This window comes from Terrapene carolina, unplaced genomic scaffold (assembly GCF_002925995.2).
Source record: "Terrapene carolina triunguis isolate 2854851 unplaced genomic scaffold, T_m_triunguis-2.0 Scaffold95, whole genome shotgun sequence".
Lineage (NCBI taxonomy): Eukaryota > Metazoa > Chordata > Testudines > Emydidae > Terrapene > Terrapene triunguis.
The window spans coordinates 22,509,541-22,523,605 of NW_020664446.1; the positions used below are offsets into that span (position 1 = coordinate 22,509,541).

General features: G+C 38.4%; 1 protein-coding gene across 1 annotated transcript in view; it reads left to right on the forward strand.

Moving 5' to 3' along the window:
* DOCK1 (dedicator of cytokinesis 1) overlaps nucleotides 1-14,065 on the forward strand; it is a 530,692-nt gene that overhangs the window by 83,236 nt on the left and 433,391 nt on the right. Inside the window, exons 7-12 of the mRNA XM_026650862.1 lie at nucleotides 1,524-1,659; nucleotides 2,914-3,071; nucleotides 4,265-4,346; nucleotides 4,782-4,917; nucleotides 7,866-7,938; nucleotides 10,765-10,844. Of these exons, the coding sequence (XP_026506647.1) occupies nucleotides 1,524-1,659; nucleotides 2,914-3,071; nucleotides 4,265-4,346; nucleotides 4,782-4,917; nucleotides 7,866-7,938; nucleotides 10,765-10,844 (665 nt within the window). The remainder of the gene's footprint in view (nucleotides 1-1,523; nucleotides 1,660-2,913; nucleotides 3,072-4,264; nucleotides 4,347-4,781; nucleotides 4,918-7,865; nucleotides 7,939-10,764; nucleotides 10,845-14,065) is intronic.

A 14,065-nucleotide genomic window follows, 5' to 3' on the forward strand; every position in this document is an offset into this window, starting at 1 on the left:
TTTTTCATATTTACTGTCTGGTCACCCTAATCCCCTGCTAAACCTGTTCTTATGGTTGAGAGCCCGTCTTTTGTAAAGAGCTGTTCTCCTTCACTGGAAGAGTACATAACTTCGACAACTCTTTTGTTGTTCTTTTGCCCCAAATCTTTGGAATTTTGGCCCTACATGGAGGCAAACAAACAGCAGAGAAGGCAAAAGGTTGCACATTCAAAATTGAGTTTGCAGCCTGGTAAAGACACAGAGTTTGTAATCTCACTCTGTTCATAAATTCTACAGACAGATTCCCAAATCATCACGTCCTCTGCCCCAGCTTTTCTGAGCAGCAGCCCTATAAACTTTAGCACTCCAATCCTTTCTCCTAACCTAGGGACAGTGCACAGTTTTAGATGATCGTTCTGTACAAAGATCCTGGAACACCACAGCACTTAGCACTTCCTTCCTACTTCAACTCAAGGCAAGTCATTGAAGAGTTTCTTGCAGTGAGACTGGAGGATGCTCAACTTCTCAACAGTCCTGCGTTTCCTCTTTTCATGGGAATGATACTCTCAGGCCCTTAATTTAAGGTCCTCAGGTGGTAGTGTTTTATTTCAGGTAATCTGGAACGTTATCTAGAGGGGATTTACCCTAGGATCCTGTCCTTGGTGTGTCACACTGTCAAGGACTCCATGGCTCCATATGCTCATGAGACTTCTCCTCTAACCTTATGCGTGGCTCCTCCAGCTTCCGCACCCAGCTACAAATGGTTCAGTCTCTTCCCTGCAGAAGAGAGGAAGGAGAAACTGCTACCTCCTGTCTATGTACTTTCTACTCAGAAGAGTCAGGCTTTGTATGACATTTCAGTGCTGATGATTGGGATTCACCCAACTGGGATTTCTAGGACTCTAGATTTTAGCAAACTCCTGACGAAAGGACTGCCACAACAAGAATTCACAAGAGAACAGGAAAGAGTAATTCCCTGAGGATATTTGGAAGATTAAAACCTTTTCTCTTCCTCAAGGCCTTGGCCAAGATTGTTAGAGAGACTTGGAGGGATATAAACGGTATGTTCTTCGTCCCTTGGTTTTATGACAAGTTCTGGAGCTGGCACAGTGGAAAACAGATGATCCTCCCAAAAGATAGGCTGTGTGTATGGGGATAAAAAATCTTTCTGAAGAGGCTAACCCTTGACACTTGGACCCTACTGACATAAAATTGGATTCTGCCTTAAGGAAAGATAAAGGTCTTAGTATCTCCTTTGCTGGGTCTCATAGCTTTTGCTTCTATGGATTTGTGGATTTCTGAAGTAACATGGAACTGCCTGCCCAGGAAGATTTTTAAAAAAGAAGCTAGAACTTATTTATTTGACCACCAATTTATATGTGATACTACTCACTTTGTTTGTCCAGAATGTCAAATGAGACAGAGCAGAAAAAGAGATTTTTCTCTTCGTATAAATCAGGTATCTGTGATTACATATTCAGCATTCTGCAATTCTTGCAGGCCTTTTATGCATAATGATAAGTAATCTGTAACTTTTTACATAGGATTCTTGATTTGGATCTGGTTGTAAGGGATGAAGATGGCAACATTTTAGATCCAGAACAAACCAGCACAATCAGCCTTTTTAGAGCTCATGAAATAGCTTCCAAGCAAGTTGAGGAAAGACTACTAGAAGAAAAGGTAAGATACACTATCCCCAACTGCTATCTTTTAAAATTAAGAATCATGTAAATTAATGTAAAAAATAATGATAAAATATAATTAAAACAGGAATTTGGCTTAGTCTTCTGTTTTAGTCCATGAAGCAGTCTCAAGATCAAAAGTATCAAAAATACATTGTGTAGCTTATCTTATATGGGCTGCATAACTTACCCCCTCTTAAAAAATGATTCCTATACTTCAGAAGTGTAAATGTTGATATAATAGTCTACCAATAAAATAATTGATGGATTACTATGAGAGAGAACTACGAAGATGACATGAGAGAGGAGATGCATATTTAATGAAATTGTATATATTAATGGTGGTTTTTCTTGAGGCTTAATTTAGGATACAGTGCTCTGGTTCAGATCAGTTAATATTTTCATTAGGATTGTATATGGGATCTGTATGCTGAGTTTAAAAATGTACTTGTTGAATCATCTGTGGCAAGTAAAAAGGTTCCCTGATAAATGTGCAGGCAAAGCAAAAATTTTGCAGAATTTAAACTTTGCTTAAAAAATAAATTCTCTCTCCCAAAGACCTGTACAAATGTGAACAGTGAAATCTGCTCTTCCTGAACTTTTATGCAGATGGTTTCATTGTCTCTGCTGCTACTCACTGGTTTGCCAAGCAGGAACAGAGTGTAATTAACAAGGCTCTGGACAAGGCCTCAGTACCAAGGTTGTGGTACTGTTTATAGTCATCTTCTTGTTTCTCTTGGGAAAGCTCGAAGCAGCAGCAACAACAGAGGCAGGCCCTAAAGTCATCCATTGAGGAGAAAGGCTAAAAAATAAAAACTTGGGGAAGGGCAGAATAGCGGTCCTGTCTTCTCCCCCTTCTTTCCTCGTAGCCTGTAGGATGCCAGGGAAAGAGTAGAAGAGTGGAGACTGAAGGAAAGCTCTTCTGTTCTAGCAGACAAATTTGAAGCTCGATCCTTTGCTCCATTCTGTCCGTTCCCCTTTGGTAGCTAGAAACTAATCCAAAACAGAGCTCCAAGGAGGGTCCAAGTAGAGCAGCCTGCCAGAAATCTCAGCACTCTTCCTATTCCCAGTATAGAAAATGGCAAGGGCTGGGGCTTTTTCCCCTGGGAGGGGACACACTCTTCTTTTGCCGTAAATGTTTTAGGTAAACATTTCATAGTGAAAGGGTAAGATTTAAGGATATGATTTAAGGGTGTGATTCTAGTCGTTAGTGCTGTTTAAATTTGACTGTTTTGTCTCTATTAAATTACAGTCTCAAAAGCAGAACATTGATATTAACAGACAAGCCAAATTTGCCGCCACGCCTTCGTTTGCTTTATTTGTAAATTTAAAAAATGTAGTCTGCAAAATAGGAGAAGATGCTGAAGTCCTGATGTCTCTGTACGACCCACTAGAATCAAAGTTTATCAGGTTAGTGTTGTCTGTCTGTTGCACTATGTATACCTGTTTATCTTGTGTGTCTCTGGATTTTGGTCGAGTCACGGCAGATTGGAGAGGGCTTTTTGGAAGGTCAGTTTGCTGGGTAAACTTTAGCAGAAAGTTAGTGGGAAGCATGGATTATACAGCACTTCATCTGCTTTATTCAACACAGCAACAGATTAGTCTCCCTTGCTTCAGTACATTAGAAATTTGTAGTGTTCCTTATTGTATTGTCTTTAGTTCCACCTGTGTAGAGGTAAATGACACATGAACAAGGCTTGGCTCATTCACTGTTCAGCTGCCTTGGCAGTCATCAGAGAGACTGAATGTTCTGGATCCCCTGCTTCCTTACAGGGGCTGCATTCTACTAGGCTGAAGAAGAATTGCTCTTCTATTCATATTACATGCACAAAGCACAATAGCAGCTGCCCACTGAGTAAATGTTCCTGTGATTGTAATAGGAGTGAAACACACCTGTGATATCAGGTTTAAAGAGACAAAAGAGTATATTACTTTTTGACCCCCATAAAACTTCATCATTAGTATCCATATGTGGTTATATGAATTATAAAATTACTTCTGTAGGCATCTAAAGTTAATGTTGATACATTTTTGGTTTAGATTTTGAAGTATGGTTCTATTCTAAAAAGTGACTTTAAAAATGCAATTATGTGGTACCATATTTGTGTCTCACTCAACAGATTAGATCTGGAAATCAGATGGTTGGGTTGTGTTTTTTTTCAAACTGCCTGCCATGCAAACTCAAACTGAGAACTGAAAGTCAAGCTGGGTACTTTTGGCTCATGCATGACAGAACTCAGTTAATTGTCCTACTGTTTCATGAGCTGAATAAGAATCCAGTTCACTGTCCCAGAGCTGCACTGTCACTCCTGTATTAACAGGTGTAAAACACCAAAACTTTCTCCCCCTACCAAAATAACAAGAAAACCCAAAATATAATTTAGTCAGTAAAATGACAGAAATGGCAATGTTTACACACAAGGAACAAGCAATTGGGTAAGAAGGTGCTATTTAGTATAATCTCTTCACTGAGCAGAATCTCACTTATAGTGCTGAAAAATAGGTTGTTTAATGTGAACTTAACCTAATTTTGTAACATCTGAACTCATACATATATATCTAAATACATATCTATATATATTTTAAAAACCTTGTTCTTACAGTGAAAACTATCTAGTTCGATGGTCAAGTTCTGGGCTGCCTAAAGACATAGACAGGTTACATAATCTTCGAGCTGTGTTCACTGTAAGTGTGCTTTTGTTTTTGCAGTGTTTAAAGCGCTTTGTTTCCTATCTTGAAAAATGCTAAAGAGTTAATAGGTAGCAGACTTCCTTTGCAGACTAGAATTTAGGTCCTGGAGAAACTTATAAGTCACTCCTTGTTAATTACTCTAATGCAATTTCTGACAACTGTGGTTCATGTGGGTAAAGGCCAAGTTGAACCTCTGACAATTGTGGAAAAGATTTAAACTGTTCAAAAATAGTTGGACTCCTTGGCTTCTGTGTAAAATTAATGGCTTAAATATTGTTATGAAAATTCTGTTGTCATGAGAATAACTTATTCTAATGCTAAAAGATGAAAAGACTCAATTCTGAACAACAACTTGTCTTTCTGCTGGCTACTAAAGTAGAACCTGAAATGAATAGGATTCTTATAATGTATGGAAATTAATATTTCTAGGACCTTGGCAGCAAAGACCTGAAAAGAGAGAAAATCAGTTTTGTCTGTCAGATTGTAAGAGTTGGCAGAATGGAACTAAGAGACAACAACACAAGAAAACTAACCTCTGGGCTAAGACGACCTTTTGGAGTAGCAGGTAATCTATTCTCCTTAGTTTTTTAGTCAGAATTCACTTTGTCAGCTTTTTGGTAAGGGGCAAAAACAAGCTACTAAATCTTTTGTGTGTATCTTAGATACATATGTTACACTTGATGTAATTTCACTTAGGAAGGAAAAATAAAATGCACAACTACAAAATGGCAAATAACTGGCTTGGTGGTAGTACTATGGGAAAGGATCTGGAGAGTATGGTGGATCACAAATTGAATATGAATCAATAATGTGATGCATTTTTGAAAAAAGGCAAATATTGTTCTGGGCAGTATAAACAGGAGTGTTGTATGTAAGACACTGGTGAGGCCTCCGCTGGAGTACTGTGTCCAGTTCTGGGCGCCACACTTTAGGAGAGATGTGGACAAGATGGGAGAGTCCAGAGGAGAGCTACAAAAATGATTATAGGCCAGGTTTTCTAAACCTTTAAGGGAAGGGTTTAAAAAGCTGGACATGTTTAGACTTGAGAAAAGAAGACTTGAAGGAATACCTGATAAGTTAAATATGTTAACAGCTATTAGAAAGAGGACAGTGATCAATTGTTACCAATGTCTACTGAAGGTAGGACAACAAGTAATTTAATCTTTCAAGAGAGATTTAGGTTAGATATTAGAAAAAAAATTCTAACTATAAGAGTAGTTAAGTTCTGGAATAAGCTTCCAAGGGAGGGTGTGGAATCCCCATCATTGGAGGTTTTTAAGAGTATGTTGGACACACACCTGCCAGGGATGGTCTAGGTTTACTTGGTCCTGTCTCAGTGCAGGGGGCTGGACTTGAGGTCCCTTTCAACCCAACAGTTCTATGATTCTGTAGGATTCTGTGTATAGCATCAGGTATTTTAAAACCTAAATGGAAATGTACAAGTGCACTATAGCTTAAATCAGATTAATTCTCTTCCTGTGGAATATACGACCTTTTAAAATGTTTGAAACGGCAGAGCATCAACTGGGCTAGAGGTTTTGAAGTCACTCAGGAATAAGTGATTTAGCTGGTTATGAACAAAAGGCAGATACTCAGAATTATTAAGGATAAGGTGCAGAGAGATGGAAGGTCAAAGAAATCACATGATAAAATTGCTCAGATAAAGTGGAAAACACAAATAACTTAATTGTTCACTGCATAGTTACATGAACTGATCATATGTCCTGTTTCTGTGACCCTTTGTAGTTACTTTCAGAAACAAATTACTTTGCCCTTAATAAAAACACAAGCAAAAGGAAGGTATTCTTTTTATTAACACACACAGTTGTGCAAGAACGACATATTTTACAAAATATAAGTAGTAAGTAGGCTTCTAGCTCACATGGCATACACAGTGAGAAGATTTAAGCATTGATTAATTTAGGTTTTTTCTTTAATGGGCTCTTATTGACATTAAAACATGCGCCTGGGAGGTCATCTTTAAAAAAAAAAAAAAAAAAATTCTCGTGGCTTTTGATAACTAAGGGCTTGTCTACATGGGGAAGTTAGTGTGCAATAAGCTCCGGTGTGAATTTAAAGCACACTGGCTACTCTGTGCCAACTCCCTGTGTGGACATTTTTTCTGTGCACTACGAGTGCCTTTGTGTGCAATAGCTTAAGGCACCGTGGGCGTGTCTTAAGAGGGCCCTTGGGCTGTTTAGCTTAGTCCACAGAAAGTGTGTCCACGTGGGCAGTTAATCCAGAGTAGCTAGTGGTGTCCTCTTTCCTGTATAGATGAGCCCCAAAAGTTCCTTATTATTCCCTACCTATTCCCTATAGTAAAGGGAATTCTTCAAATGCTGAGGTAATCATATCTTGAAATTCATATGTTGAAATTCAAATAAGCTCTACCTTGCCTTGTTGTACTCTTAAATACAGTACAGAAGTTTACAGCAAATTAAGAAAAATGTTCAGACATACAATATTTCCTCATGTTCATTTAGACTAATATGGAATTTCCCCCCCTTCAAATTAAAGTATCCCTTTTGTGGTCCAGTCACTACAGAGCAACATAATCGCAAAAGATTGAGCAGGTATAAACTTCCCAGCAGAGAGTAATGGTAATAATGCACATAGAATCTGAAGACAATGACTGCTCTGTGTGTTCGTGTTCTTTTCAAGGGTGGAATTTCATGGCTGGTTGTGTCTGAATGGCGCTGTTCACCAGTATTATGCCAATGGTCTCCTAGTTCTTATATAAATCAAACAATATATTGATATAAAGGCCATGTAACTTTTGTTTGACACAACAAAGAAGAACTTTGGTGGGCTACTATCTTTCATTTTATAGTACTGTTCAAGGAGCATATGGCAGTGTTACTAGCCAACCTAATGTTATTCTCTCCAGATATCATTTATAAAGCAGTGACATGATTTGTTTCTATATATTCACAAAATATTATCTGAACACTATCATAGAAGGATCCAGAGGCGGATTATTTCAAAGACAGTGTATGAACTTTCCTACCTTGCACCTGACTATGCCACATCTCATGGCTATTGAAAATTAAATATAGATTTGAAGACTAATATATTCTTTCTCTCGCTCTCTCTTTCTCAAATGAAGAAATAACGTCAGTAATAGTTTTCTTCATCAGGCCAAGCCCTAGGTTAATAAAGTGGTGATTTGTATTGAGATTTAGATCCCTGGAGGCACATGCAACAATAAGCTTCTCGGTTGTTCTTGTAAGCAGAAGTTTAAAGTAATGTCACATGATGGTACATGCGACAAACAAAAGCTTGTATCCACATCTACTAGTAGCTTCAGAGGATACCATTTATTTCACTGATGTGAAAATTGAATCTGTATTTGAAACATGAAACTATTCTGCTATAGAACTATACTGGTTTTATGCCATTGTTAATTTCTTTTATTAGAGATGAAGGGATTATAGTACATTGTTTGTTTGTTCCCCTTCTCCCCCCCCCCCATTTGTTGACAAATTAAAGCAGTAGCTTTTGTTTTTATTTCAGTAATGGATGTAACTGACATAATTAATGGGAAAGTTGATGATGAGGACAAACAACACTTTATACCATTTCAACCGTAAGTATAAAATAACATAAAGCATTGTCAGAGGACTTAAGGAGGATTAAATGTAAAACACTTTTCAATGTCAACTTTTGAAATTGATCTTACAGTCCACTAATGTAATGTAGATATTTTGAAGTTTGTAAACTTGCTGCAGATTGGAATTTTAACACATGAGGTCTTAAAAGCATTTCCTCCCCTTCTTAGTTCTTCACTTATTTATTTGGAATGAATAGTGGTGCCAAAAAAAAAAAAAAAAAAAAGTTCACCTATTTCTAAGTGCTTTTTTAGCTTCAACTTTAAACATGTCTTTTCCATTTTTGTGTGTGAAGGAGCCTGGAACTAATTAGATGGGCCCAGGGTTTTTGAGATAGATGTTTTAAGCTTCTTTCCTTTATATGTTACTACTTCCAGTCTAGTCAAGGTTGGTAATGACCAAAAGCTGTTACTGTCTGATGGATGTTAAGTGTCCTGTATGAAATGAGTTGGTTGTATCAGGTGCCTGTCCATGTCACTAAATCACCACCATAATTGGCACTAATTGGCAGATAATTAAAGACAGAGAAACCAAAGAATGAATGGGCATGGGAACTGAAATAACTCCTCATACGTATAACTAGTTTTCCAGCTCTTTTAAGGATTTTGGTGTGGCAGCAGGGAAGATTGCACTGCTTTTACCTGTGCTGTGGGTGGTGTTTTATGGATAAATGGGATCATGGTCTACTAGATGCTCAGTTTGGCAGCTTTCGTAAGTACTAAATTCTCTAAAAACAAAACACAAGGCTTTTAAAGGAGAAAGTGAAATAAAAGGAACCATTATGCCATGTGAAACTTCATACAGTGTTATCAGATATTTTTAAGATTAAAAGAAAGCACTGTACTGTCAAAGGTCAGATGTAGATTTTACTCTGAATTTCTTAATCTGTTTTTGTGTGTTAAATAAGTCTGAATGTTTGTATTTGTGTGTGTATGGATAGGTTTTCTTCCTTTTTAAAGAAAAAAATAGTCCTTTTTAGAAGTGTGTGCTTACTATTAACAAAGGAATTAAAATGTGTGGGGATTTTAAAGATTCCAACTTTAATATCATAGAATGAGGTGAGGAAGGGATAGTGGGGATAAATAAAGTACATCCCCATTAAAATATGAATGCTCAGCTTTACCTTTGTTGAATGCAGTGTTGTTGTAGTTGTGTTGGTCCCAGGATATGAGAGACAAGGTGGGTGAGGTGATATCTTTTATTGGACCATCTTCAGTTGGTGAGAGAGACAAGTTTTGTCCAATAAAAGATATTACCTCTCCCATCTTGTCTCAGCTTTACTATTGTAAGAAATGTAGACCACAATGCTGTTATATAACTGAGTTCTCTTTTGACTTAATCTACTTCTAGATTTCGTGAGGTTTTTTTAATAAATCTAGAGAGCAATAGACTAAAATAACGTAACATCAAAAAAATTCAGTTTGGAAACTAGGCCTTATTAAAAAGTACAAGAGTTAGCAAAGATGCTTGGGGAGCTTAACAGAAAATTTGAGATTGCAGAATCAGTAGAAAGAAATCAGGTGACTAGCACTATATGCCTAATGGCTCTAGTCCTAGCCACTTCATGTTTGTATTTCATGATAGCAATGGAATTTGTGTGTAATTTGTGTACATAATAGTCCGTAGAACAGTAACAATTCTATTGTTCAAGGAAAGTAGAAGCTTTTAAAGAAGAGTGCCTTTGTGAGATTTATTTATTGAATTTAAACAATGACAAGCTTTTATTTTAGTGAGTGTGGAAGTATGCACAGAAAATGAATCTTTGTTGATCAAGAAAGTGGATGCTAATGGAATGTTTAGCTTTTTGCTCCATTAAAACCAATTTATAGTCTATTTATATACAAACTAGCTTTTGGAAAGGGTGTGCAATATGTTTTTGTTGCATTTTTTCTTCAGCAAATTAAAATATTCTTCAAAGTCTACACCAAGAATATGAGTAATATGCAAACACATGAAGAATAACTTTGTCGTTGTTTCCAATGTTGACTTAAACACTGTGTATAAGAGGCATATTTTCTTACTCATTTCATGCTGTGCTTTTGTTGTTCTACATGCAATTCTGTTTTCATATGTATGTTTGTTTGTATTCATTCACTGGCCACCAACACAACAGCTGTCAGAAGTACTTGGCAAGACTGGTGTGGGTACTTAAATGTCATTTGTAAATGTTGCATTTCATTTATAATTTTCACATTTTCTTTTCTTCACCTAGTATAACAAAATGATGGATTATCTGTTTGTTTTTCTTGCACTAAGCCATTTCTGTTAACTGTAAAAGTTTTTTCTTTTGTAAATTCCATCAAACCATATACACTACCTCTTAATATATTCAATTGTAGAAGCTACTCTGAAGGTTGCACTGAATTAACATACTGTACATTTTTGCAAAATCATCCCAATTGGATTTCAATATTTAACATGGGTCTCTCAGGAGATCAGTGTTCTTCTTTACTACTACACATGCTATTTATTGGAAGTGGGATTGGGACCTGACACATGCATGTTCCCGTTGGGAAGGGTAACATAGGATTGCTTGACTTCTCTTTAGCAGGTCAGCATTTTCCTGATTAATGATCTTCCTATGTCTTTCTTGTTACCTTTCCTGTCTTTTGTCTTGCGTTGACTAATAAATACTCTTCGTCACAACTATGATATGATCTTTTGTGTTCCCTTGTTACTGTGACTTCTGGTTTTCTGTGACCCTTTGTTTCCTGGTGTTGGTCGTCATGTGCATCCTCCAGGCTAGCATTGGATGACGCCATTCGACACAAGCAGCTGAACATATCATCCCGTTTTTCACCCAGGGTGGCAGGGGAGAATGATTTCCTTCAGACTGTTATAAACAAAGTGATTGCTGCTAAAGAAGTTAACCACAAGGGTCAGGGTAGGTACTATTCTTTATGTAAACTGGAATACAAAATATATCCTTGCTTCACACCATCTGACTATTTTAATTTGGACTGGAGGATTCATTTTTTTTGTTTGTTTGTTTGCTTGCTATTGGTTTGATACCAGAAAAGACACCTGTCCTGTTCCCCCCCCCCCCCCCCCCCCCGGTTCTTCCTCATTCTCTCCGTGCCCTCTTCCCCCTCCTTCCCCCCCGCTTCCGGAGTATTGTTATTCTACAGATTGTTTTCTGTCCTTATGCAGTGCTTGGCCACTTTTACATGCGTCTGTATTTCTGCCTTATTCATTCTTGTACGTTTGTGTATTGAAAGCAATGACTTCAAGAACTGGCTTTCATGCCTTTGAACTCTGGCACACCCTGGGTCCATCAAGGGGGCAGGGTGGGGAGTGTTCCTCTCCTCCCCATTTTTCTCATTTTTTCCTATTAGCAATTGTAGTCAAAGCAGTTGGTCTGCTGTCAATATGACAAGGCAATTACTCTCATCAGAATTGATACCAACTTGTGTTTTGAGTTGGTAAAGGAGGGCTGCAAAATAAACAACACTGTTAATTACTGTCTATAGGTTGAACAGATAATTAAGTGTATTCTCTGCTGACATGAATATAAATATAAAAGATATGTACTAGTTAAAAAATTTAAATGCATTCCACCCTAGTGCTATATACTTGATTCGTTCTTTTTCTGGTCTTGGATTAACTCCTCATTGTGTAACGGCATGTCTTCACTACCCTCCGGATCGGCGGGTAGCAATCGATCTATTGGGGATCGACTTATCGCGTCTAGTGAAGACGCGATAAAATCGATCCCCGATGGCTCTGCCGTCGACTCCAGAAATCCACCGCGGCAAGAGGCGGAAGCGGAGTCGACGGCGGCGCGGCAGCGGTTGACTCGCCGCCGTCCTCACAGCCAGGTAAGTCGACCTAAAATACGCAACTTCAGCTACGTGAATATCTTAGGTCGACCCCGCCCGCCCCCCGTAGTGTAGACCTAGCCTAAGTAAATGCAGAATCTCAGTCTACCAATTTCCTCTTGGAACTATTTTTCTTTTATTTATAAAGTGTCTGAGCAAAGGGTTTAAAGAAAATACACTTTGATCACTCATATATGCATAACAAAATTGTAGCTTTTTTATACAATAGCAATATAAAGAGGAGAATGTGTTTTGTTTAAGAAGTTTTTTTCTGCTATTTTGAACTGCCACTCCAGCCAATATTTGTAGGGAGGTATATTATTACAAGTTACTAAATTGTAACTTTAAATTTCGTTTTGGATTCTTCATCTGTAAAAATAAAAAAATTTAGTGGATGGAGAGTACTTGCTGCGAGTGCACAAGTTGCTGATTGTGTTACTATCCTGTTACAAACATTATGCATTGTTTTTTGTTTTTGTAAAATTTGCTTGATGTACTGTTTTATTGTATTGCTGCTTTTTCTTTCACTTCTGTAATTGCCTTTGTTTTTATTTAACTCTTATATCTCATTGCAATGACCACCATTAAGGAGTCCGTTTACCAAGTTATCCCTCATTGGTATCTGAGATTCCACAGTTCTCATCTGTGCCATAGCACAGGAAGTAATTGCATGGTGTCTGTTGGCAAATGTTGACATTTTGAAGGCATCGTTGACGTTTTCAGAATGGTACAAGTTATACTTGCCTTGGTTATCCCCATAGATGAAATGCAAAAATGATCTCTCAGCATATGAAGCAGTGGGGTTGTTTGGCTTGTTGGAGGAAGCATGTTGCCCCTTGCAGGGTTAGAGAACCGGAGTTATCTGCTACAGAGGCAGGCAGCTCTATGCCTGGTTAGTGTTGGGGACACTGATCCATCCTTCCCACCAGGTGACCAGTGTGTGTCTGGGGGAAGCTGTTTATGCCCCATCTACAATAAAAGCCTATTCAAAAAACAAAAATCTGAACCAGGCTGAGCAGCACCCACCCTCCCTCTCATGGAAGTACTTGAAATACCAGGTTTTGTCATGATCTGCTCTGGGCATTAGGACAGTTACTCCTTTCTTGGGGGGCTGGGAAGGAATATTTCCTGATGGTCAGATTGGCCAAGTCGAGGTGGGTTTTTTGCCTTCTCTACAGTGGGTTGGGAGCTGAATGGGGGGGGAACAAACAAAAGGGTGGGGGGTTAGGCTATGATGTTGCAATTAATTGGTAGCTTGTGGCGGATGTCCAGTGCAGGTACTCCTTAGGGAGTGGATATGGTCATCAGATCAAATGGGAAAGTATTTAAAGGAGGTATTCTTTAAAGGAGTGGATATGGGAGCTGTTCGGGTCTCCTGTAACTGTTACGGCAGGGAGTCAACCCCTGTCCCCCAATAGTCACCCTTAACCCTCATTTGATGGAGGGAGAGGTGTGCTGAGGTCCCAGAAGCAGGTTGCCTGGCAACCAGGCTGGGTAAAGGAGTGGACTGACAGCAGCCCCCACAGAGGTATGTAAATGGTTATGGAATTACCTGTAGTGTAAAATTTTACCAGCTGGGTACTTCCAGACTTTTAGGACTAAAGTTGTAGCCTGATTAAAGTGCATCCAGTCTCTCCTGTCCTCCTCCTGGCATAACCAGATAATGTGCATTGGGGAAGAGTATCAGAGTTGGGGACATCTTCCTCAGGTACTTGATACTTTTTTCTCAGATCTTCCATTCTAACTAATGCTGCCCCTTGTACTTTTCCTATGAAAAGAATAAAAACCTTTACTGTCTCATTTGGAAGATTTATGAAAAATCCGAGGGCAGGCGTAAGTTGCAGACCAGTGCTATTGATGGCTTAATAACCATTTTCTGAATTCAAGCCTGAGAAGAACTAGCTCCAGTTTTGAGGACAGTTGGGATACTCCGTGGGACCTATTTTATCTTGTTCAGTGCAGAATTTATTTAAAAGGTGCTATAGCAGCTCCACAGTGCAAACTTCACTGCGCCCATTGAAGCACTGAAGATTCCAACTTCTTTCTGCCAATCCATACTCATGTTGTATGGTACTGCAAAAACTGTTCCTACGCTGGACTTAAGTTTTGTTTTACTGAAGCCCTTCCCCAAATTCTGTTTTCTTAGACTTGAAAAAGATTATCCCATCCCACCTAATCAGCCATCATGCTTGTCAAAATATATTCTCCTGTGTGAAAAGAGGAAATTCCTTCCTATCATTGCCATCTATTAACATGCAATAGACAACAAACTGCTAATGGATTGCAT